The 25,136-nt window shown below is 45.8% G+C and overlaps 1 protein-coding gene across 1 annotated transcript in view; it reads left to right on the forward strand.

Annotated features, from left to right (window-relative positions):
- The window catches only part of PLPP3 (phospholipid phosphatase 3), a 42,417-nt gene extending 18,087 nt beyond the window's left edge, over positions 1 to 24,330 (forward strand). Inside the window, exons 2-6 of the mRNA XM_065738397.1 lie at positions 5,045 to 5,202; positions 10,362 to 10,645; positions 11,397 to 11,454; positions 18,247 to 18,423; positions 22,541 to 24,330. Of these exons, the coding sequence (XP_065594469.1) occupies positions 5,045 to 5,202; positions 10,362 to 10,645; positions 11,397 to 11,454; positions 18,247 to 18,423; positions 22,541 to 22,666 (803 nt within the window). The 3' untranslated portion in view covers positions 22,667 to 24,330. The remainder of the gene's footprint in view (positions 1 to 5,044; positions 5,203 to 10,361; positions 10,646 to 11,396; positions 11,455 to 18,246; positions 18,424 to 22,540) is intronic.
- The last annotated feature ends 806 nt before the right edge of the window (positions 24,331 to 25,136 follow it).

A 25,136-nucleotide genomic window follows, 5' to 3' on the forward strand; every position in this document is an offset into this window, starting at 1 on the left:
GTGCTGGTACTGCCAGGCCATATAGTGATTGTCAGTGTGTACCTCAAACGATAGAAATGTGGAAATATTTCTGTTTTTTTGTGTAACCAAACTTCATCAGTATGTACATGTCAACTGGCTTCAAGAGTTGTTTACTCTTGCAGCAGCTGCCAAGGCTGAGATGCATTTTTCTTTTTTATTTCTGATCTGCAGTGATGCAATTCTCCTCTAAAAGCTTGGGAAGCCAACTTTAAAACACCGGTAGGAGCTCACCATAGCCTAATCTAGTTTTTATGCATTACGAAATGTGTACAGATACATACAAACCTTATTTGGTTTACTGTACCCAAGATGAGCCACTACTTCAAAAAGAAGGCCCTTCACTTGCTGGAACGCAAATATTTACGTGGTATATCTTGAGTGAGGAATTAGATGCCCCACTCAGCCCTGCCAGATTCTTTAATGATATTTTTTTACTTATTAAGTTAGACCTTTAATCTGCCAAAACCTTCAAAACATGCCCAGGGCCTGGACACTAGCAGCCAAACCCATCACAGTGTGCGTGCTAGAAATTACATTGCTTTGTTGAGATGGCCAGCAACATTCCCCTGACCTGACACGTTTAAAGAGATTTTTTTTCTGATTGGGTGGGCGGGGGGGGGGGGGGAACCATAACCAACTCTATCAAAATGTACTGAGAGGGTCTTTAGTGCAAAGGTGAAACTTGGGCTGGGAAGATGAGAGCTGCATGGGTGCGTCACTGCAGAAACACTTCCTCTCCTGTTCCCTTCATTACTTTTTCAAATGGGTGGCCAAGGAAAGCTTATCCCTCTTTTTTTTTCTTTTTTTGCCTGCTGAATCTACACTAGTGTTAACTTTTCAAAGGCTTCAAGTGCTGTACCCAACACTGAGCCCTTTCTTCTTCCTTTGGTTTTCTGCACTTTTCAAGCTGGTCAGAGAGTACTCTGGGGTTTTGCAAGGCATTTTGTTTGAGTTTGGTGGTGGGATTTTAGCTTTCTGCCAACCTTCCCAGGATTATTGCCTATTAACTTCCTGTTGATAAAGGTGCTGGTCAAGGAAAGGAATATTTTTCCCTTGGTGCTAGGTTTTCCAAATTCGATTGCTTTTATTAAATGGGAAGCTAAATAAATTTAAACCCTCCAATATTAGTGTAGGACACCAGCAGTTTGAGGTCACAAAGTCACTTGGACTTCCTCCCAACAAAAGCAACATCATTTTTCAGTGTCCAGCCCCACAGTGTCCTGTGGTGCCTCACACAATTCTTTAGTGTCCACACCTGCTCTGGGCTGCCCTCCATGCAGACCCATGGCAAAGCTCCTGTGGGTTTGGATGGGACAGGATAAGCCCTTGAGAGATTTCTGTTATGCTCATGGTTTAGAGCTTCATTTGATCTCCTGCAGCGTAGTTAGATAAAAGCATGTAGCTGGGATTTCCTTGTTCTGTTATTAAAGCAGAAATTCTCTTTTATATAAGGGGGGGGGGAGGGGAAACAACTTATTTTGTTGAAGGATGTTACAACTCAGAAAGGTGATCTCAGCCCCATTTACCTTTTTTGGCATTGAAATAAGCTAAACCTTTTGTTATTCTATACTTTGGTTTCCTTTGTGTTTAAAATGGGGATAATAGTGCATTATGGTTACTCAGTTGTGTATGAATATGCCAGGGGCCTCAATGAATTAGGGAGTGGTCTGTTGGCTGCTGTGTAATTTCTCAGCATGGTGATACCAGCACTAAGGAGGACCTGGAGCTCTTCTGCAGTTTTATTAAAGATTTTGAAGCAGATCTGAGAACACTGTTGCCTTGTAGCCTCGAACAGAGTGGACAAATAGGACCATTTTTCAGAGGAAGGGGACCATCCAAAAATGAGCATAGCATCTTTTCCTGCCTTGTTGGTCTGTTGGTAAGATCAGTGCGAATCACTAATCATTGCCATCTTGTGAGACATACCTCATTTATTCTCAGGAGTTCTGTTCTATGATAGGGAGTGGAAAATGGTAGAGGTTGGAAAACAAGCACCAATGCAGGGAGTGAAGATGCTGAATTGTAGATGCAGGTCACTGCAGCCAGGGGTGCATAACCTCAACTTCTCTATTAAAACACTAAAAAGAGCTAAAAAGAGTCTTGAGCTGGGGCACAAGAAATCATGAGGGCAAACCTGATCTCCGTGGTATAGCCCTACATCGCTTTTTCTTTCTTTTCCAGGGGTTCGTGGGCTATACCCCACTTCTAGAGAACTTTGTCTCCTTGTCTGAATTAATCTGTGGTGTTTTGTGGAGGGATCTTGAAGGTATCTTGCTCCACAATTAATTTTGTGTTCTTCCAGGCTTCACTCCATCACGTGTTTTGCAAAACCCATTCTCTGTTTGCCTTTTGGCACTCCTTCAGGCTTCTCTGCTGGAACCCCCTTACCAGGAAAAAAAAATGTGGATGGCTAGTAGGCAAGCCATACTCCAAGAAATAATCTCTTGGAAGAGGAACATCTTTAGAGCAATTTACTGTCCAGCATGGGCTGGGGTCTTCTGTTGTTTGGGTAATTACTACTGCAAGAGCAGCCTCTCACCCCATCCTCAAAATCAAGGGCATGTTGTGTCTTTTAAGTAGTATCCGTTCGGTTCTGGAGCGTGTTTATGTTTCTCATGATGAAAAAGGGGAGGGGAAAGGAAAAAAGGGGGAATCTGAGGTTACCGTTGTGCTGGAAAAATGTCAAGACTCGATTGGCAATATCCCACTAAACCACAAGTTTGTAGGAGAGAAAACAAAACCATTGGATTTTCTAAACTATGCCTATGTGCACTTAAAGAAAATGTATACCATATAGGTCAGTTATACTCTTATTATAGCTGTGGCAAGCAAGCATACATATAATTGAAATGCGGAAATACTACCCCATGCTGTTCAATGAATGAAGGGAAAACAAATCTTTATTATTCCTGGGTTCACATAATGTATAGGAACGCTATTGTCTTTTTCCTTTTTTTTTAATTTTACTTTATTTTAAGCCAGTTTTAGCTTTCAGATGTATTTTATTGTCTGTGGGAACATGTGTTTTACAGACCTGTCATGTGAAAGCTATTAACCAGAGGAACTGGAGGAATAACAATAAGCCACGTAACTATGGCACGTCTACTCCCTGAGTTCGACTGTTATGCTGCTGCTTCAAGTGCATGTGAAATTGGATCACACTGAGTGCCATTAGTTCTTCTGCTGCAATTTTTCATTGGGAAAATAAGGAATTTTTTTTAAGGATTTTTTTTTAAGTGGCCTATTAATATCGTATTGCTGGCATCAGAGATGCTTTTCAGGGCCAAGCTGGCTATCCCTGAGAACAGTTAAATAGTGGAATGAAGATCAACTGGACTCACGTGAGGTGTCCAGTTTTATTTACCAAATCTGAGCTGGACAGGCAGGTCTGACACCTTTATTCACTGTTTCACACTTGCTGGAATCTCTGCTGCCCTGGTAAAGATAAACCCATTCCCAGAGGTTTTGGAGGTGATCAGAAAGTAGTGCTGAGCTGTGGCCATGGCTGCTCCCAAAGGGCTTCAGGTCCATGCGTGTTGGTCCCCTCTCACTCAGAGTGGGAAAATTGGTGACTGGGGCTGTCCTATGTTTTTAAAGGCTAACAAAACCTCCAGATAATTCTAGGTTAGGTAAGTCTGTTAACGTAGAGCAACGGGAGCTGGAATGGATTGCACAGATGAAAATTTGTTCCCGTAGAGACGGAGAACATTACTTCTATGACATGCTAACTCCTCATGCAGTGCCTTTGTAAATTACATTGAGCAGCTAAGATCACTGAAAATGTACCATAGACAAATATTGATTAGAACAAACCAGTGCTGCTTTTTTTCCCTTTTTTTTTTTTTTATAAAGGAAAGCCCCTCTGATCTCTCAGAGATCTGACTGGGTGAACAAACCTAGAGAAGCTAAGCAAGCTGGTGGTCGATAAATACACTCGTGTGCTTTTGGCAGGCTGTGGGCTTGAGGTCTGCTGTTTTGACCAAGAGTTTGGACCACGGTGCATTGTCACCTGAATGACATCCACTGCTTTCCTTCAGCTGGGACTCGTTGTTTTTCTGCTTTGCCTTGGCCCAAGCCTTGACATACTTGCACTGTGATGTGTTGGGTGCTTTGCCCAGGTTTTACTCTGTGAGTGGGAGGAGGATTGTGTTTTGTGATTTATTCCGAACGAGATTTGGGAATTTGGGGCTTGCTTGGATGGAGATGCGTTGCTTTTCTTGGTGATGATCTTAACAGTAAGGATGAGGAAATGGAGGTGTGAGGAATGAATGTGTGTGCCCTGCACAAGGTAACTGGGAAATGCCCCGGTGCTGTCCTTTGAGGCTGGAGGCAATGCTGCATTCCTCAAAAATAATACGAATGTGGAGCTTCACTCAGGCAGCAGTCTTGAGGTGTCCTTTAGTGTGTGTTAATCAGTGGCTGCAGGTTTGTGAGCCCATCTGCTTGGTGCTTTGTGCAGAGCTCCAGTTGAGCTGGCCAGATGCAGGCACAAATATACATCTACTCTGTAAATAGAGAGGAAGGAGCTGAGGGAGGCTTCAGAGGCCTAAAAGTAATATGGATTGAGTTTAGTGGGGCTGGTCAGGTAGGAAGCACAGGGCTGCTACCCGATCCCTCGGTGTTTGTTTGCATAGCTCGTCCTGCCCGAGGGCAGCAAGCATCAGCCCTCCGCAGAGAAAAGTGCCAGATTTGTTTTCATGGGTTTTTGCAGAGGGATTGCTGTTGGGGTCCATTCCTGTAAGTTAATATTTGCAATGCATGAGGTTTAACTGAAACCAGGCAGTGCAGACATCTGATAACCATAACAGGGGAGATGCTTTTTCCTGGCTAGAGTGACTAGAAAAAAATAAAACCCTATTTCTCTTCAGAAAGATAGCAATATGAAAAGAAAAGCATCAGGAACGTTAACAAGTCATTTGCAAGCATTTTTCTACTTCTGGTTTTATTTTCTCTTACCTGAGGGTTGTTTCTATTTGCTTTATGTCACTGATGGTTTTGGTTTTTTGTCTCTCCTTCTTTTTAGCTGGGTTGCCCTTCCTCATCATTGAAACAAGCACAATCCAGCCCTACCAGCGGGGCTTCTACTGCGACGATGACAGCATCAGGTACCCACTGAAGTCAATGGAGACAATCAACGACGCAGTGCTGTGTGCTGCAGGCATCCTCATTGCCATCCTTGCCGTAAGTACCATTTCAAAAGTCTTCTCTTCTGCCCCTTGGGCATCTTCAACACCTTTTTGTTACCTCCTTAGCTCAAGAAACCAACGCTTGTTTGCCTGGGGTCCCAAGTCAGAGAGGCACTGTCAAGCTGGGGTGGCTATGAGAGCTTTCCAAGCTCAGAAACTGGGTAGAGATGTGAGCTAGTCAAAGAAAAAATGTTAGAAATTCTATGTGTCATTGGAATCTTCCTAAAAGTTTAAGTTTCTCTGTATATCGTGGAAAGCAGAGCAAAACAGTGCAGTCTGTTCCCCACTGGCACATTTTGGCTTTGTGGTCTTGCAGATGTGTCCATGCTATGTACTGTAGTGTGAATCTCCTTGGTGATTATCTGACTTCCATGTAAGCAGTAAACATTTGCAAATGAAAGCTTGTAATGAGAGGAATGAGATTAGTCTTGAAACTCGTAAACAGGCTCAAAGCTGTTTGGGCAAGTCTGGAGCTCTGCAGAGCTTTTTCACCCTGCAGTACAAGTTCAGAGTAGATGCAAAAAGAATCAGTGAGGATTTGGCATGGTTTGTTCCTATTCAAATAACTCTTCATATTTGCCTATTTTATAACGTTGAAGAAATAATAATAGAAAGATGTTTCTTTTCAGCTAACCAGTACCTGGAAAAGATTCACAGGTTAGTGTTAGATTTAAAGAGATTGTATAATACAGGCATATTAAAAAGATAATTAAAACCTAGTACAGGCAGCACATTCCCAGAGCCATCACTATAAAAAGTAGTGGATGTGCCACCTCCCCAATGTCTTCTTTCTTTTTCTCCTGCCAGCTTTCCTAGAGCTGTGCTAGGAGATGATTGCTCAGTGAGAGCTTTATTATTTCAGCCAAAAAAACTGAATTCAGCCCATGGAGCTGAGCCTTCTTCCACCAGCACATGTCTCGTGGTCAGGCAGGAGCTGTCTCCTGGCTTGCAGTCAAACGCTTCCATCTGCAGATGAAATTCCCCTGTGTTACTTCATGAAAAGTACCTACGTTTTCCTTGCTCGCCAGCTGCCAGCGCAGCTCAGGTGCTTTCCCAGAGGTGCTGTCTTCCTCTCACTCCTTCAACTGGGAGTGCTGGAGAGGGAGAGGTCAGGAGCAGTTGGGTTCTCATGGTGCACTACTGGCCACCATGGGGAGGTGCATCAGAATGACAGCCATACCTCTCCTCTTATTCTGATGTTGGTGGGCTGCAGGCTTGCTTGTGGTGCAGGGCAGTGCAGCATACCTGCCAATTTATGCCCACCTCCCTGTTATTCCCTGACCAAATAGATTCACTTAGCAAAACACGTCCCCAAAACTGCCTCCTTCTCATCCCCTCCTCAAAACAATCCTCAAAATGTGGCAGTTCCCTGATTACATAAATACAGCAGTTTTACCCTGCAGGTGAATTACCCCCAAGTGTGGAAAAGCCATAAAAACAAAATGAGAAAGCCTTTCATTTTCACATTACTGCCCCAGCTATCGTCATGCTGGCTGCATGCAGAGTATGCTTCAGATCAGTAATGAGGCAGTGGCAAATACAGGAGTTGGAACAGAAACTGGAAATATAATCAGCTGCCTATGTGATCCATCAGCTTTCTACCACGAAATAGCAGGTCAATTAAAAGAAAAAGAAAATCCCTGAAGAATTAGATGTTTCTGAGCTGGTTTCACTGTGCCCACAACAAATGTAACTTAATAAGGTAAATGCGAAAGCTCCGTTATTTGCTGGTGAGTGAAACAAAAGCCTAACGAGGAATTGAAGAAACAGACTTCAGTGCTATGGCAGCACGCATGGAAAATTCAAGTCAGTCTGACCTCTTTTTCAGATGTAACCCAGATACCAGAATTATTGTAGCATAATAGGAATTCCTTCCAAATCCACAAAGCACTGACTCTGCTCCTTTTTTCTCAAAACATTTGCCTTGAGAAGTCAGGACAGTGGTTGGGAGGACAGCTGAGAGGATGGCATTTTGGGTTGCTAAGCCAGAACTTCACATCCTTTCTTTTATGTGGTCTGGTGGACAGCCTAATCCTGAGTAAAAGGTCCAGGTCATGTTTTAAATGGCTTGAGGACACTTGGGTAACCCATGAAGTAAACGCAGAGGTGAAGGTTTTTGCTTCCATCAGGGCATGAGAGGATATGGATTCAGTTTTAATATCTATATGCCTACTGATTTAAGGTAAATCCCCACTTGGATGACCCTGAAAATGTAGGCTGAGTGCTCCTATCTCTCTCCTGCTCTAGAATGGTTAATTTGATCATCTTGGGTGACAAAAGTGGGTTGATGGTCATTGGGATGGAAAATGCCATTTTCCTGCTCACTGCTACTGTGTGGCCCTGGCCCCACATCTGACAGGTTGTGAGTGCCTACGGGAAGATACTGAAGAAAATGTGTAACTCAGATCTCCTGAGAAATTCAGCCAGATTAGCTGACTGTTTCACAGTTGAAGGCTTCAATGCAGTTGAGACACAGAGAACGATACTGCAAAGATATTAGGGATTAGAAGGGCTCTATAAGTGATTACAGGCTAATTGAGTTGCTGATGATAAATTATGATAACGATCAAACGGGCAGAGAAACTGAAAATGTGGAAAAGGAGTGCACAGACAGAAAAAATTGATGCTGGCTTCTTGCCATCTTCCATGAACGTGTGTGACAGTCCCTGGGAGCTGTGCCCATCACAGTGTGTATCCCATGTGGATGTCTCGCCAGGGACACGAGGCAGGAGAAGAGCCCAATATCTACAGGACCTGGTTGTGTTTTCCTTCAGGATTGTGGCTGCCTGGCAGCGTGTTAGTGAGGGAATGAAGTCTCCAGTTTACAATCTGCTACGTGTATGCAATTACCAAGACCACCAAGGGTGAGAGAAAAATATTAATCCCCAGACTTTTGTTGGTCCCTGCTTAAAATGGTCACATGCTTTTCCAAGGCCAGACCGTTCAGTCAGCTTATCTCCCCTCTGAAAAATCTGGGAGTTTTAAGTCTTGTCACTTTCTTCCTTGCAAATTCAGGCTTTTGGGAAGCTGCAGGCAGCAGCCATGCCCTTGTGTGCTGCAGTAGCACGCTGGGTGTGTGGTTTAGGCAGACCATGTGCCCATGAGGTTTTGGGACTAGTACGAGAGTGAGCCCAGGGCAATGCATCAGGTGAGAGCAATAATCTCCAAATGTCCTCGGATCCATCAGTGTCCGTGATCTTCACCCATCTGGGATGCCCCGGTTTTGCTTCCTGGAAGAGAAGCAAGCATTCCAATGTTCTTCTGTGGTTCTCATGCACAGAGATTTTCTGGCTCCCAGCTTGGACTGAATGTAGAATGGAGATGCAGACTGTGAAAATGATGGTTTGGGGTCCGTGAGGATTAAAATGATGCTAGAGCTGGTTAGCTGCAGTTCTCTAGGCAACACTTGGTCATGGCCAGGCTTCCAAGAGTAGATGCTGGCTTTGACATGTAAGCCCAGGCTGATGGTGCAGCTGCCTGATATATTTCTGTGCCTGGCTGCTGAAAGCTCTGGCTTGGCCTTTATTTTTTATTATTATCCTTGTATCTCTTCTTGATAAAGCCTGCTTAGCTGTGATTTCAGTTGCCTTAGGTCAGTCTTTGTTTTTTCAAGCCACGGTTTGGGTGAGTTTAAACAATGATACAGCTTCATCTCCTCTCGGTCTAATTGCCGTATTTTTCCAGTTTATTAGTTTCCAAACATTGTGCCAAGCTTTTAAAAAGGTAAGCAGGGGAGCCTTGTCTCCTGCACACTGCTGGCAGGCTGCCGCGCCAGCAGGAATATTGCTGCCTGCTCCAGAAAGGGATTAACATGAAGGCATTTTTCCTGATGGTTGAATCTATGCATCACAGTCCTTGTGACTAGAGCAGAGAGGGACAGAGATGAGGGGGCAGCCAAAAAAAAAATAAAAACACACCAAAATAATAATAAAAAAAAGCAGAACAAAACCAGAATTCTTCCTTGTTTTATCAATCAGATATAAAAACATTTAAAGTAATGAATGAAATCCTAAAGCTGTAAATCTGGAGCTCAAAAGCTAGATGCATAACGTGGCCTTTGCCTCTTTGGGAGAGGTAAGAAGTTTGGACTTGTTTTCACCACCTGGTTTTCATTAAGCTGTCTTTAAGGGTTTGGGATTGTGAGAAGTTGGCCCTCTGCTCCATGGCGGTCACTTATGACAATATTGTCAAAGCCTTTGATGGCAGCACAAGTGCATCACTTGCTGCCATGCAACTGCAGGACCCCTCGATATCCCCAGTGATACCTGGTGTTCGTGAAGGCTCCGCATGGTTTGAATGGGGCCTGGTGGCAGCAAATCTGGGTCCAGAGTCTAGAAAGTGCAGTGTTTTCTGAGTCTTACCCTGTTATATTCAGAGATTTCAGAGAGACAGGTTTGCAAGTTGATCACTTTTATAAAGGAGCACCGAATGTGGCTTCTCCCTCCCAAACAGTGACTAATTATGTATCTGTTCTATGTTAGCAGTGTCATGGAAATAAAGATTTATAGATCTGGGGCACTGTTTCACTTATGTGAAGATACACCAATGTGCAAAGCCTAAATCTTTTTTCCCTTGGAATTTCTCTATAAACAAAACTTTGCAGAGTGCAATTTGCAATGTCTTCACGGGAGACAGTAAAAAGGGGAAGATGAGGAGGACCAGGAGGTGAGGGGCTCTGCACTATGCTTTGCTCACCGTGGAAACAGATTCTTGGTTGGAGTCACTTGGAGGAAGAAGAGCAAAGCTCCAGGGCTTATCTGTAGTGGTCTGAGTGAGGTGTGAGCTTGAGGAAGAGCAGACCCTGGTCTTTCTGGGGGTAATGCATAGCCGAAGCATTCTCTGAGTTGCCTGAGCTATGTTTATCTGGTGTAAGCAGCAAGGATGCAGACAGGGTGTGCATGGAGCCATGACCACCGCTGGCTTTCAAGAAGAGATTTACAGATAAATATGTACTGTCCGGATTTGCCATCTTTGTGAGATGCAGCTCTGGCTTTAAGCTGGCAAATTGTTCACCAGCCTCTTGTAAGAATGCATTTGTCTCTCCTGGCTTGGTTTGCAGTCTGGCACGTCTTCACCTTGCTGTCTTGGCCAGCTTTGGAAAGCATCTCTCCCTCTGTCTAATCACAGCCTCTCTCTGTTGCTTGTCCCCTACAGATTATCACAGGAGAGCTCTACCGCATCCACTACCTGAAGGAGAAGTCACACTCCTTTATCCAGAACCCTTACGTGGCAGCTCTCTACAAGCAAGTGGGCTGCTTTGTTTTTGGCTGTGCCATCAGCCAGTCCTTCACAGACATTGCCAAAGTGTCCGTCGGGCGCTTGCGGCCACATTTCCTAGAAGTTTGTGACCTGGATTTCTCCACCATCAACTGCTCGAAGGGGGTTTACATCCAGAACTACACCTGCAGGGGAAGTGACAGCAAGGTCCAGGAAGCCAGGTGAGGGCCCTTCTCTTGCTGTCAATGCCAAAATGCCTCATGCTAATATTAATTCAGGGTTTTTCTGCCAGCAGTAGATGTATTTGCTGCTGCTGTCTCTGGGAAGGCTGTAATTCCTTTCTGCCAGCGACTCTCTCTTGGGAGTCCCAGGGTTCAGCTGAGTAATATTCCTTTTCCTTTCTCTTACTCCTACACCATTGTTTCATGAGAGGTTGCTCAACGTGAGAATCGCCATCAGGGCTGAGTTCATGTGAGCAATCCGGTCTGTCGTGCAGGAGCAGGGACAGCTTTTCCTCCCAGCACGGTTCATGCCAGAGGGGCTGCCAGCACCTCCCTTTCACACTCTTCATCAAACCCACCACATGCCAAATTGTGACATTTTTTTAGGAAAGTGCAGCATTTAAGCAACTGGGGAAGTGCTTGCTTTTCATTTATTTACAGTTTCCTGGTTATTTGAGGCGAGACGATGAGTTATCATGCTGTCCTGGAAATAACTGTGCTGTCCCATGAATAGACCAGGAAGGGACGAACAATGTGCACATCCTGCCTGTCCATTCATTTCCAGCCCAAGGAGTGAGCTGGGGCAGATAACAGGGTTTTCATAACTGAAAAAAATTGGGGGGGGTTGTGATTCCCTCTGCTTTGGCACCTTCATAGTAGTAGTGGGCAGGTTATCACATCACGTGTAGTGTTATAACATTAAATAAGAATACTGTGGTGACTGGTTCTTAGCACCTGCTTTGTTTTTCAGGAAATCCTTTTTCTCTGGGCACGCATCCTTCTCCCTCTACACCATGCTGTATTTGGTGGTAAGTGACTTCAGCTTTATTTGAGATGGAGTTGATTCAACCCCGGTTCCCCACTCAAGGTGTTCACTCATAGCAGTAGTGATGCGATGAGGATTAGAGAAGAAAACAGGAGCCAAAAATGCCAGTGGTGGAGAAATCCCACTCTTAGACCCTGTGATGTTACTTAGGATGGAGACCCTCAGCTTGGGCTGTGCAACTTCTGAATGCAGCCAAGGCTGCAATTAAATCTGAGTCCTACCAACCCTTAGGATGACTTGAGCTTTTTTTGGTCACTCCAAACTGTGATTTCCATTGGGAACCAATTTGGAGGGTACCAAAATACTGCATTGGCTGTGCACTATTGCACAGGGGGAATGCACTATTGCAGCTCTGTTAGGCATGGAGACTGATTCTGGGGGATGGCAGAGCAGGTGAAGCAGCCTGCCTGGCCAGATCCTGCATGGAGGGCTGGGCTGTATTTCCCTTTGTTGGTGACAAATGGCTCTGCCCTTCCTGTGTGGGGCTGGGGCTGCTGTGGTGTGCCAAGGTGCTTCCTGCCAGGACTACTGCAGGCATGATCCCTGTACCACCCCCTAGTCCCCACAGAAGACCCCACATGACGGTTTTGGGGCTGGAGGGAGTGGGTTTGGATAGTGAAATGTGCTTAAAAATAATAGTAAGTAGGAAGTATTCAGATTCCATTCAAGGTCTGTGCCCTCCATCTCCCATAAGCTCAGATTGGCAAGTAAAAAAACCAAATGCTTGTAAAAACATTAAACATGAACTCTTATTTATCTCTGAGCAGTGCTTCCCCCCATCTCTTTACTTTCTCTTTTGAAGAGATAAATTACCACTGCTCCCTCCTGGCTTTTAATCCCTGGATTTGCCCTCCCTGAGCTGGGAGCTGTTTCTTTAATTTAATTACTAAGCTTTCCAGGCAGTTAAACAAGGGGGGAGTGTGGGGGGGGTGCGTGTATTAAATTCTTCCTTTGTTCCCCCTACTTTTTTCCCTCACTCTTGAAACACTGGGTTTTTTGGGAAACGTTTCAGCTGCTTCCTCCTCTCGGCCGACTTACAATAATGAGGTTGAAGCACAGCCAGGTGATGGGCTGGGGGAGAAGCTGGCCTGCTCCCACTGCATTCCCCTTACCAGAAGCCAGCATGGGGAGGACGATGCAAAAAACAAAACAGAAACCAGCTCCTTGCCACAGCTATTCCCCACCCATCCCCCCCCCGACAAAAATCACTGCTTGCACAAAAATAGCTCTTCCTTCCACACTGAGCACCCCTCCAAAGCCTCAGCTCCACTTGCACACCCAGTGCAAGTGCAGGGATGGCAACGTGGGTGAGCATCCCCTGGTGCTGGAGCTGATGTGGTGATGCTTTGCAGGAGGCTCAGCCCTCCCGCCTTGCATCTGCGAAAGTTTCCGAGCTGAGTTTGGAAATCGTCCCTTGCACTGCTTCAGGAGGGGCAATTATTTATTTTGAGTGTTCTGTGGGCAGGCAGATAAGTTGGCTTTTCAAGCCTGGCATCTGGAAACAGCAAGTTGCCAGTCTGCATTAACTTGGTGGCATTTACTTCCCCAGATAAGCAAATACTTATTAAAATTACTTAAATTCTTTTTTTATTATTTCAGATTTAGGCCTTTTGAAAGCCCAACCTGATCCCTCATCTGTTGCCCAGCATCGTGCCCTGCAGCATCTTTCAGAGTAGGGGACAAACGTGGGCTTCCCCAGCAGTGCTCAGCCCCACGATCCTACCTGTGTTGGTTATAGTAAAGGTCTTTGGTTCTAGTAAATGGGGTAACTTCAGACTGGTGGTCAGTTCATAGCACGGCTCTGTTTTAGGGTCTGTTCTCTTAAATGTTTTCATAAATGACCTGGATGTAGGACTAGAAGTGGTTTTGAGCAAGTTTGCTGATGATCCTAAATTGAGGGTTTGTTGACTCCATCGAGGGTAGTGAGGCCTTGCACGCAGATCTAGACAAATTTGAGAGCTGCGTAATCACCAACTGCGTGAAACTGAAGAGGAGTAAGTGCCAGATTCTGCACCTGGGAAGAAGCAACCTTGGTTATACGTGTAGTTAGGGGAATGAGAGGTTGAGGAGCATCCCTACTGAAAGAGATTTGGTGGTCTTGCAAGCTGAACGTGAGTCAGCTTGAGTCCTACTCTGTACTGCACTGGTGTGTGGCCTCACTTTGAATTCTGTGTTCAGTTTGGGGCTTTCCAGGGATGTGGTCGTGGCACTTAGCTTGCCAGAGCTCAAGAAGCATCTGGATGACACCCTCAGACATAGGGTTTGATTTTGGCATTCCCATGGGACATGTGGAAAAAGACTTTCTAATGTAGCTTTGCAGCAGTGCCTGCTGCCTCATTTTCTTTCCACTTTGCAACAGGTTTAGGAAGTGCTCTTCTTCCCATCTGATCCCTTTATCCATCTCTACGGAGGGGTTTTGTTTCCTGGTCCTGTAAGACTGATTTTATTTGATATTTTACTGGGGTAGCAGGCTCCATCTGACCAGCTGTTCACTTGTGCTGCACCTTAAAAAAATCGGGAAAAATCACGCTCAATATTCAGTCATAAATTTAAGGGAGAAAAGGGAAACCTGAGATGAGACAACATTATGCAGTATGTATCGGGGTGAGGAAATGAGCCCTTTGGCTTGCCTGGTAGAACCCTGTGCTGTCACTCTCGCTCTTTGACCACCACCAGAGAAATCCCATTGCAAAAAGAAGCTTTGCAGCTCAGGCAGAAAATCTGTCATGTTGGAGAGCCCAACAATAATAATAATAATAATAATAAAGGTTATATTAGCCTAGGGGGAATTTTCTTTTAATGCAAACTAAACCCTGCTGTCTTGCCCAGCTCAGTGAATGAGTGGATTTTTGGCAGGCTGTTATGGATGGCAGAGCTTTGGTGTGGCAGCAGGTTGTTGCTGGCGCTATGGGAACTGGCTGGGAGCTTTGCAAAGTGGGGCACTGGTGGTGGCAAAGGCACTTTGAGGGCATCTGTGGGGCTGAGCGCGTGCTGCAGAGGTTCAGCTATGTCCTAAGTGCAGCATCCAAGTAATGTATTAAACAATACCTCATTTTTTCAAGGATAAGTCACTTCCTGGCATTGCTCTTGCAGCTTATTTTGCGTGATGATGTTTTTAAGTCCTTCATCCCACCTAATGGACTTTGTGGGTTCAGAAAGCTTTAGCTGGTCTATAGAAGGATACTGCATCACTCCACGCTTGAAATCAAGCTGCTTTTAAAATGGGGTGTCCACACACAGGCAGAAAGATGTTTTTGTTGGAGGTGTGCTGTGTACATGCTCATCAGTGATACGTGGGTGTGCATAATCCCCTGCTCCAAAACAGGTTTATGGTGGATGCTATATTGGATGCTCTGGTAGGATACAGGGCTGACACAAGTGGGACCTAACTGGAGACCTCAAGGATGCTACCAAATGCCACTGTGGAGAGAAATGACTCCTGTGGAGTACATCATTGCTGAAGTGTGTTAGGCCAGCAAAGGATGCTCATGGCTGGCAGGAGCAGTAGGGCAGTGGGTGGCCATGGTGTTCCCATGGCCTGGCACAGCAGCAGGTGTCCTATTTTGGCACCAAGCTATGTGGCCAGCCTACACAATCAGTTCAGTCATGGGTTCCCAAAAGGGAAATGTGAATTGATGCCAACTCCTGGAAGGTTTTAGGCTGGGGACAAGTCCCATGAAAAAGTGCTTGCCCCACAGCCAGAGGTCCTGAGTGTTGGTTATAAAAGCTGAGACTTCAGGACTGTTTCTTACAGCCTTTGTCACCAAAAATTCCCAATCAACATCAGTTCTTTGTATAAAAATTTTAGAGGGGAAATCACGCTTGGGTAATCATCTTTGTCTTAATTTTCCTTGCTTTGTTGCTCCTTGGCTGAGTGAGCCCATAATTTGCATTGATAGCAGGCTGAGAAAGGAGGTCTGTTGTAGCCCACTATGTGCAGCACTCTTGACCTGACCCACACCATTGGTTTATGTGCCTGTGTTTGGGGGGCAACTGGGGCTTTGCACTCCTGTCTAACACCTTAGACCTTAATGCTAGATATTTTTTTTTTTTTTTTTACAGGAGAGATGAAATCACAACCACCCACTTGGTGGATGTATAAAAACTAAATTACATCTCTTGCTGAGGCTGATTCTGGAGAAAATGAGTGTTCTTGTATATTGAGTATAGGTGGGGGAGACTGAAGCCTCCAGGTCAGAGTGGGTTTCACTGAGGCCTTCTGACTTACAAGGAAAACTACAGGCAGTGCTGATTTTTGTCTGGACAACCATGGCTCTGCTGGGGGACAGAGAAGGCCCCACTGCTCTCGTGATGATGAGAACGTGTGAAGGGAACTCCATGGTGCTTTTGGACTTAGACTCAAGCTTAGCAATGACCTAAGTAAGGGAGGAAAGTAAAATTGTGTCAGGGGCCAGGGCTGAGGTGTGACTTGCATTGCTGGACTGATGGTGATTCCCGATAGGGTGGGAGGGTGCTGTGCAGCCTGCAGAAGGGCAGGGAGAAGCAACCAGCTCTTCCATTTGGTGCTGGGAGGTCCTGGCCCCTTCTCTCCTTGTACCTGGTGCTTAAAGGTGGATTTTGCTCTTCTTTCTGCTGGCTTTGTCCAGACAGGGCTGGGTGTTACATAGGCATGAGTTGAAGTTTGAGGGCTCTTGCCCCGCATCGCTCTGGGTGCAGATGTGACTGGAGTAGGAGGTAACTGCAGGTCAGAAACAAGACCAGCAGCTTCCCAGAAGGAAGCTTTAGGGTGACTAAGGGATGTGGTTGATGGAATTCAGACGTGTGGTGGGGAAGTGTGTGAACAGGATGGGATGTCTGGGTGGCAGAAAGCCCCACGAGGCTGGAGGTGATGTTCTCAGCCTGTGTCCTGTGCCAGCTCCTCCCCAATGGGTTGTGTGTGGCTGTGGGTTGTCCCCACCAACACTTGGAAGTCCCCTGGCAGTAGAAGAGCAAAGTGATGTCCTTTAAGCCATCTGTTCCGTGGTAACTCAGCCCCTGCCAGAAGCCAGGCAGTGGAAGGGAGCTCCAAATAACTCTTGTTCTGCAGTGACCTCACTTCACTTCATCCACCCCTTCTTTAGGCTGCTCCCGTGGCTGTTGCTCCTGCCTCCTGCTGCTCAGTAATGGGCTATGGGGGGTGGTGAGCCAGGCTGCGATCTTGCTTCTGCAACCCGTCCTGGGAAGGGCTCCATCCAGCCTCCTGCTCCCACTCAAATCTAGCAGACTTTAGCTTCCAGCTGTGGTCACAAAAGCAGATTTTTCAGAGAAATGTGAGTGTCAGTTAGCACTGGGTGCTTTGGTGGCCCCCAGATGCAGATGCAGTACAGTGCTGCTCTGCCTTTGCACATCTTTTAAACGCTAAAGCATATGCACAAGTTGCACAACCCAAGGTTGTGTTGTGGAAGGAGTGAATCAGTACACAAACAAACCCTTGCACCATTTTAGCGCAGTTTCCTATGCAAACAGGACTTGGGTGATCCCACCACCTGCATCTGCCTGTCCTCCTGGCAGCCTGCAGATCCTGATAACTTCTGAACTCCTGGGCTGGTTTCAACAACGCTCCGTGGGGATGGTGTGCAAGTGGCATGAAAATAGAGGAATGGATGTTGCAGTGCAAACAAGTTTTGCTCCAAGGGTTTCTGACCAATTTGGCCGGTGCCTGGAGCAGGAGGTAGTGGAGCCAGAGGACTCTGGGGCAGAGGTTGGGCAGTTCTGTGATTGTTTCTAAAGAAAATGTAATAACTCAGTATTATCCAGTGCTTTTCATTGCTAATTTTTAATTGATACTTTGATTTTTTTTTTCAACTATAACTTAACCTACTTAGTTCAAGCTTGTTGGGATATTATTTGAATTCTGTGCAAAAGGATAAAAGTCAGATTATCAAGCAGCAAATCTCTTTCTTAAAGGGTTTGATGGGACAAAGCCTGAAGTAAGGTCTTCAAATCATAGAAGGGAATTAGAAAATAATAGGTTTCAAAGCTCCCTGGTAGAACTAAGGGTAACAGTTGATGAGCAAAAAGTAGCTGAGTATTTTATCTTTACAATAATGTATTGGAAGCCAAGTTTTGCACTGCACCCTGGACCTGGAAGTATTCCTGAGCCTAACCTGTGGCAACAGTGGGATATTGTCTAGCTTTAGAAATGGTACTCTGCAAATGTTGTTTTTTAGGGACTTTTAAAGTGGACTTATCTTTGGCCCAAGCACAGAAATAACTTTCATAAAGCAGCCAGCCAGCCTGATGCAGGGGTATTCAGCCCAGGAGGCTGCAGATGAGTGGGGTGCTGTGGAGACCTGAGAGCTACAGCTCATCCCACTGCATTGCACGGACCAGTTTTCATGGCACAGAGTGTGCTGTGGGAATGTGGCCCTGTTCCCAGACTCTGACCAGTTTGCAGAAATATTCCTCAGAATCATAATGCCTGTTAGCCAGCATCAAGCTGTTTTGGTACTGCTTTCTTCCACGCTAATTGGCTAACAACAGTTTGGGTAATTTGGAGCATCTGCTCTGTTCCAAGGACATGATGTTTCGTTTTCCCTGATGAGCCTGGTGTGTATTCTTCCCCCTCCCCCCAGCCCCAAAAAAAAAAACCAGCCAAACACACTAAATCCACTAATGCAGTGCTTCCCCTATATCATCTTTCCATTAACTCTGCTTCAGTAGGTAAATGGTGGTGTAAAATTATATTTAATACAAGCTGCCCCGTGCTCTCCCTGCTTTAGGTGAAGCCTCAAGTTAACACAACCTTTTTTGTTTGTCCTCTCTTCCCCTACAGTTCTATCTGCAGGCCAGGTTCACGTGGAAGGGCGCCCGCCTGCTCCGTCCCCTGCTCCAATTCACGCTCATCATGATGGCGTTTTACACCGGCCTCTCCCGCGTGTCGGACCACAAGCATCACCCCACCGACGTGCTGGCAGGCTTTGCACAGGGAGCCCTGGTGGCTTACTGCGTGGTAAGTCCTGCTCCAGCAGGGACAGTTGTATGGGAGGGGGGTCACGCTGCCAGGGGTCACCAGCATTCCTGGCAGGACCGTGGTGACGTTGCCACCAGCCTGGGGGATGCTGGAGGCAGCGTCCTGCTAGGGCTTGGCATGGCACCTGGGATGCAGGGACGTGGTGTGCTCAGCCTGGGGGATGCAGGGAGCCCTCCTCCTGTGTTTGGGGGTTTGTTTTGCTGTTGTCGCAACAGAAAGGCTCTTGAGAAGACTTAACAAAAGCTGTTTCTGCTTGTCTATGGCAGCCTGGGTTGTTCTCATGCAATTTACTTTCAGAGGAGTGTCCTGATTGCAGGCCCTGTAACTGGAAGTGACAGATGGGAATGCTTGGGGCAGGGGCACGGGATGGGGGGCAGCTGCTTTCAGGGCTGCTGCCTTGCACAGAAACAAAGGGGCTGGGATCATTCACATCTCTGTACCAACTCCCCAAACCAAAGTTTCAATAGCTTTCTTTTATTTTTTCAATTATTATTACTACTTGAACTGATGTAAAAGTAAATCAAACCTGGAAGCAAGGAATTAAGTTTGATAAAGTTTTATTTTGTGAGGAGAAGTATGAAGTTATCCGCATCCTTTCCACTCAAAGATGAAAATTCAAAGCCAAGCCAAAAAGTGGCATTGCTGGGAAGTTTTTATGAAGCAATATTAACCTGCTGATCAGCAATTGTTAGGCTTTGCCACTGCCCAGTGCCAATGTCCCATTCAGTCAGCTGAGAGATGTGCTGCTGCTTACTGCCTGCTAGCAACAGCATTGCAGTTCCTTTATCTCCCATAGAAATATCACCAGGGTGTTTGCACACATCCTGGGAATATTTTCTTCTCCAGCACACAGAGTAGGTGCAGACACCAAGTGCTCATCACTGGGTGTTGTTTCCAGAGGGTCATCACCTCTCTGTGGGTCTCTGTTGAGAAGTGGGGTAAGGGCAGTGTTTGGGGGATAGGGCAGTGGCTGACCAGGTCATGGTGTCAGGAAGGTAGCAGCTCTCCGGATGCTAAATGCAGGCGTCCCCTTGCTTCCTGGCTGGGACAAGCAGCAGACCTGGCCTTTTCCCCCAACAGATGGAGGCTGTGTAGGGAAGGGGAGGCCACAGCGGGCCGGGTGGTTTTCCTGTTCTGAGGCATCGGAAGCAGCTGCCTGGGAGCTTCATGGATGGACATGGATCTGCTGGCACAGCCTTTCCCAGCTTGCTCATGGAGAGGATGATTGTTTCCGTGTTTTTTGGAGACAGCATTTGGGAAAGCCTTGCTGCAGGCTCCCTGGGTGGATGGAGATCACAGCAGTGCCCCAGGGGTGCTTGCCCAGTCCTGGGTTTGGGTGCTTGTGCAGAGGATGCTCTGAAGTGGAGGCAGGGATCAGCTGCTCCTTCCATTCCCACAGCAAAGCCTTCAGGAGCACATCTGATGATGGCTGTTAAAACACCATAGTTATCAGGCTATAATTTCTGCTAGAAACCAATTGTGGGTTTTACCTCTGAGGACTGCAAGAACTGAAATCCAGGTTGTGCTGCTGCAGGCGCGTTGGTCCTCCAGTGCCTGAAATAACAAGCAGAAGATATTAGTGTCAAGCACTTCCAGCTGATGAAACATTCGGACTTGGTTCCAGGGTGAAATATGATGAGGATTGCTTAAATGGAAATAGTTTTTCTGCTTGTGCTGTAGGCAGCCTGCTATGTGCTGCGTAGTTTGTCTCTTCTGATGGAGGGAAAACAGCAGGCATTGGAAGGACGAGCTCCTGATATTGCTCTGGTTTGCTTTTGTGGTTGTTTTAACCTCTCTGTCTGTGATTAAGGACTTCTTCAGTACACCAAGAAGGAATTTGCAATGTTAAGTGGCAATATAACATCTTGAATTGCTTGGTAAAATAGATGCTTGGTCTTCTGCCGTCAAGTTTTCTTTATGGGTGGAGAGCACCTTCTACAGGAAATGGAACTAATCCAAGTGAAAAACTTTACACGTTTATTAGTCCTTTTTTTGTGTAAAATGTTTCAAACACTCGGAGGATTTAACACTGCTTTAACCCCAAAAGATTGTGTTTTGTAATTCCTGTAAGTATTTGTATAACCTCCAGCCACGTTGAAGCAAAATGCAGTTTAAAAAGAAATGAAAACTCTTACCCAGTCTCTGAATTACACTCTGAAAAGCAGCGAGCAGCACAGCCAAAGCTGAAAAATGCAGGATGACACTCTCCCATAACTCACTCCTGTCCAAAACAAGGACCAGACTCAGCATCATCCCCATATGCTACTTGCACGGAGCCATCTCCTCCCATAAATCAATTTGTCATGGCCACGTCGGTGCAGAAATTGGACATCTTTTTGATTGAATCCAGCTCTCTGAGGTGGGCACGCAAACGAACTGGCACCAGAAACACACCGAGCCGGCCGAGCAGGGGTTTTACGCTTATTAACAGCTGAGCAGATAACCATTGCCAGAGCAATTCAAGATGCCTTTAAACTGAGATGCTGCAGCAAGAGGCCAAATCCAGGCTTGTGATCCGATGTAAATCCTGCTGGATTCTGATGGAGCTGGAGGCGCAGACAGTGCCACTTGGATGCCCCCTAAGCAACTTTGTCAGCTCTGTTATACGGCCAGATACCAACAAGTCCCTGAGAAAAGGGCTGTTTTGCCTGTCAGCTCCTTCCATGCATTTCCACGAAGCAATAAAAGCTGAACAACAACAGTTCAGCTTCCTGACCCTGCGGTTGCGACTGTAGGAGTGAATTGCCATTTATAGCAGGTTTGGTGTCTATTCAGCTCAGTTCCTTATCTGCCTGTGCTGATAGGGACTTGCAAAAGTTGTTTCCAAGGACAACTGGAGTTGCTATGGGTAGCTAGAAAACGTGGAAAGGCAGAGAGGAACATCCCAGTTCCTTCCCTGTATTACCAACCTGGAGGCATCAATCTGATATTGTTCATTTAAACACTGTGGGTTTTTGGGTTTTTTTTTCCACCTAATTTATCTTGTTTAGAAGTAGCATCTGAGTACTGTGGGAGAGGAGTAAAATTTGTTGTTCATTTCTATGACTTCCCAGCACTATGTGATGATCTTCCCGGGTTTTTATCTTCGCTTGCTCACACCTTGCTCTAAATTACTGGTGCTTGACAATGCCTGAGAGATGGAGCCAGCAAATTTAGGCTGGCAGATGCATGACGCAAGTATGGAGTTTGGTACCAGCTAACAAGAAGAGCAGCCCTCACTGCTTTTCACCACCTCTGGGGCACCTGCACTGTCTGACTCCTTTTCCTCTTGGTGTGGGGCTGGGGTTTGGCACAGGAGAAAGTGCCTCGGTGTGACGGTGCTGATAAGCTTTGTGCAGTGGCTGCCAAAGGAGGATGTGGAAGTTTCCTCCCAGCACTTTGTTTCTTATTGTGTTGCTGCCTCCCAGAATTGCCAAGTGCTGGCTTTTTCACATCCAGGATAAGGCTGACATCACAGGATATTCAGGAAATAGTTGTTGGGAACAGCTCCTCCTCTCTTTGTGGGGTGGGGAAAGGATTAAGAGGAGACCACTGCTTGCTGTGAGCTTGCTGCATGTAGCTTTTGGCACAGCGTGGATTTGAAGGCATTTCAGGCCTACCTGGTGTCTGCCTGAATGTGTTGTTTCATACCGATCCCAACCCTAAAACAACAGCATGAATCAGGCTGGCCTGCTGGGGACTTTTGTTTTTTGTGAGTGTGAGCTGTATCTGTTTCCTGGCTTTTCACCCCATTGACGGAAGTTGGGGTACTGCTCTTACTGACAACGAAGCAATAAATGAAATGGATCCACCATCCATTTCTGGAGGTTGGTGCCCCTGCCCTGTGGCAGGGGGGTTGGAACTTGATGATCCTTAGGATGGTCCCTTCCGCCCCAAACAGTTCTATGATTCATGTTTTTATTGTTTTGTGCTGTCTTAGCCTTTTTCCATCCTGTAAGGAAAGGTGGTAGCTGTGGCAGTTGAGATTTCACAGCTGTTGGGGATACCTGCAGGAATTCAACAGCACAACAGGTGTTTGAACCTAAATATGTTTGTGTTCTGTTGAAGAAAGCATCACCCAGTGGGGCTAAGCTTACCCTCCCTCTTGTTCCCACAGGTGTTTTACGTCTCTGATCTCTTCAAACCCAAGCCCAAAACCTGCCTGCCTCCACCCCCCATCCGGAAGGAGATCCTCTCACCTGTGGACATCATCGAACGCAATAACCATCACAACATGGTGTAGGCCTTTGAGCAATCGGATTGGTGTTGTATTTTATTTTATTTTTTTTGCAAAAATGACTGCTGACAGCAACTACCTGCTGCTCTCAAATCTCATCAGACAGTAGAATGTAGGGAGAGACTTTCTTGCCCGACCGGTAAAGTCTTACTCTGTGGTCTTTTCAACTCACAACATTGGAGGAAAGGAAAGGAGTTCTGGTGGTCAACTAAGTCAAAAGCAACAGTGAGAAACAAACACCCAGCAAAAAAAGACGAGCAAGCAAAGAGGTGCTGGAGTTCTGGATGTGCAATTGGTTTGAGTGTTCATGTTATAGTGAACGCCAAATAGTTCATAGTGTGAAGAACACTTAAGGGATTTGGAAAGCTGGCCATCTTAGGGTTTGTTTTTTTTTAATATAGTATTTCTAATGATGAAGATTACTAATGCAGGCAAGGGAAAAAAAAAACAACTCGCAAATTATATAGCACTACATATGAGGAACAGCACTGAGTCAAGATCTGGGATTGTTTTGTAAGAGTTGCTTTTTTTTCCTTTATAATTTTGGATGCTTGTTTGTTTCTGCCTCCTCCTTTCCATACTGTGACTTAGCATAGAAGGAGCTTGCCCAGCCAAGGATCTCTGGAGGGTCTCTGGTCACGCCACGCACCTTTCACAAGCAGGCCCGAGACAAGGCTGAACAAATGCACCCTGGGAACACAAACTCACATTTCTTCCTTCCCGCTCGCTTCCTGGCGAGGCTTCATCCTGAGCCACCGGGTGCATGCAGCAGCCACAAAAATGGCCCTAGAATGGAAATGAACATCCTCAGCTTCCTGGTCCTCCCCGCTCTGAATGGCAGCAGGCTTTCGACGTGCTCATGGTTTGGGTAGCGGTGGCTCGGCCGGAGATCTGTTCGCACTACGACCTCAGGGCTGAGTCCTGGGGAACCTTGAATTCTGCCCTTTTGGGACGGGCTGCTGGGCGGCACGTCCCAGCCTGGGTGTCAGTCTGTTTGTACATCCCCCCCTCCCCCCCTTACTTCTCCCATTGGCACACCAGTGCTCTGCTTGGTGACACCAGCGGGAAGCCAGCCGTGCCTTTACCCACCGTGATTTTGTAGGGATTTTTTTTTGTGTTTTTGTTTGGTTGGTTTTTTTTTTTTGTCCAGAAACCACAAGTTTTTGGCTTGCAGACCTTTCACAGAGCGTGTTTGCAAAGGGATCACACAAAGCATGCAGAATGGCCATTTGCACATCCTTCGTACAGAATCCGTCCTATCATTTCAACTACAGCAAGCTATGATTTTTTTATATATAAATATTATATAAATAATGTATAAAACCTTAAAAATTAACTATGTAAAATATTATTTCTGAAACAATTTTAGATATATCCACTATGACTATAAACTGTGTCCTGACCTGTGTTATTTACATTTTGCTGCTTAAAAAAGCATTGAATTAATTTTTTTATAGTCGACTAAAATATTGTAGTTCTGTGGTAGTAATATTTTAATGAAAATAACTACAATTAGAGACATTTGTATAAAAAAATCATATTAAATTGTCTGTATTTTTGTAATGTTCCATTTTGTAAAGAGAAGAATATTCAAAGACTTTTGTAGAATACAAAATGAAAGTTTGTATCTGCGAAATTATTGCTGTATAAATGTGCTTTTTAAATAAAAGCTCATAACACAACTAAACAGCCCCATGTGCCTTGTTGTGTCCTGCTTTTAGGCTGAGCCCCTGCTGCCCTGCCAGGGAAATGGGATCACCCTTTGGGACTTGGTACCTAGGGCCCCAAGGACACTGTAGATGGATGAGAAGGACCTGCCAGCTCCTCACTAGGGATGATGTGGTGGATGCAAGCATGGGTTTGCACTGAGCTGCTCATGGTGACGCCCAGACTCTGAGCAGATCTCTTTTTATTGATTGCATCCCTTACTCTTCAGAGATATTCCAGGCTTAAAAGAAAGATCAATAAACAAAAACGCTTGCAGTCCTCTCAACCTGGCCTGAGCATCCTGGTAGGGCTTACAGCTGTACCAGCACCTCTCCATGAAAAGGAGATGCTTTGCAGATGGATGAAAATCCTTGCAGCTCAGTGGGTTGCAAAGATGTAGGCAGAAGGGGAAGAGAGAAATTTCAACTTTTTTTCCCCTCCTACAGGAGCTGAGAAGAATATGAACTCCTCCTCGGTGACACCCTTGGTCAGAGCCACGTTTCGGCCGCTCCTTGAGTGAACCACATTTGCAAGATAAGGTGGTGCTGAAATAATTTGCAAGAATGCATGACAGGAAGCAAATACCACATCAAACTGAAAATAAATAGCAGGTGGAAATTAAGCAGGCAGAGCACAGCTAGCACTTGATGTTATTATTGTAATTAGTAGCACTGTTTTATTACAGGTGGAAAAACTTAATCTCCACCTGTCCTAAATGTAAACTAGGAGCTTTGGTGGTGATGGGTGTATGAAAACGGCAGATGGAGGA

This window comes from Cyrtonyx montezumae, unplaced genomic scaffold (genome assembly GCF_038088225.1).
Source record: "Cyrtonyx montezumae isolate F1298 unplaced genomic scaffold, pur_monq_1.0 scaffold_1, whole genome shotgun sequence".
NCBI lineage: Eukaryota > Metazoa > Chordata > Aves > Galliformes > Odontophoridae > Cyrtonyx > Cyrtonyx montezumae.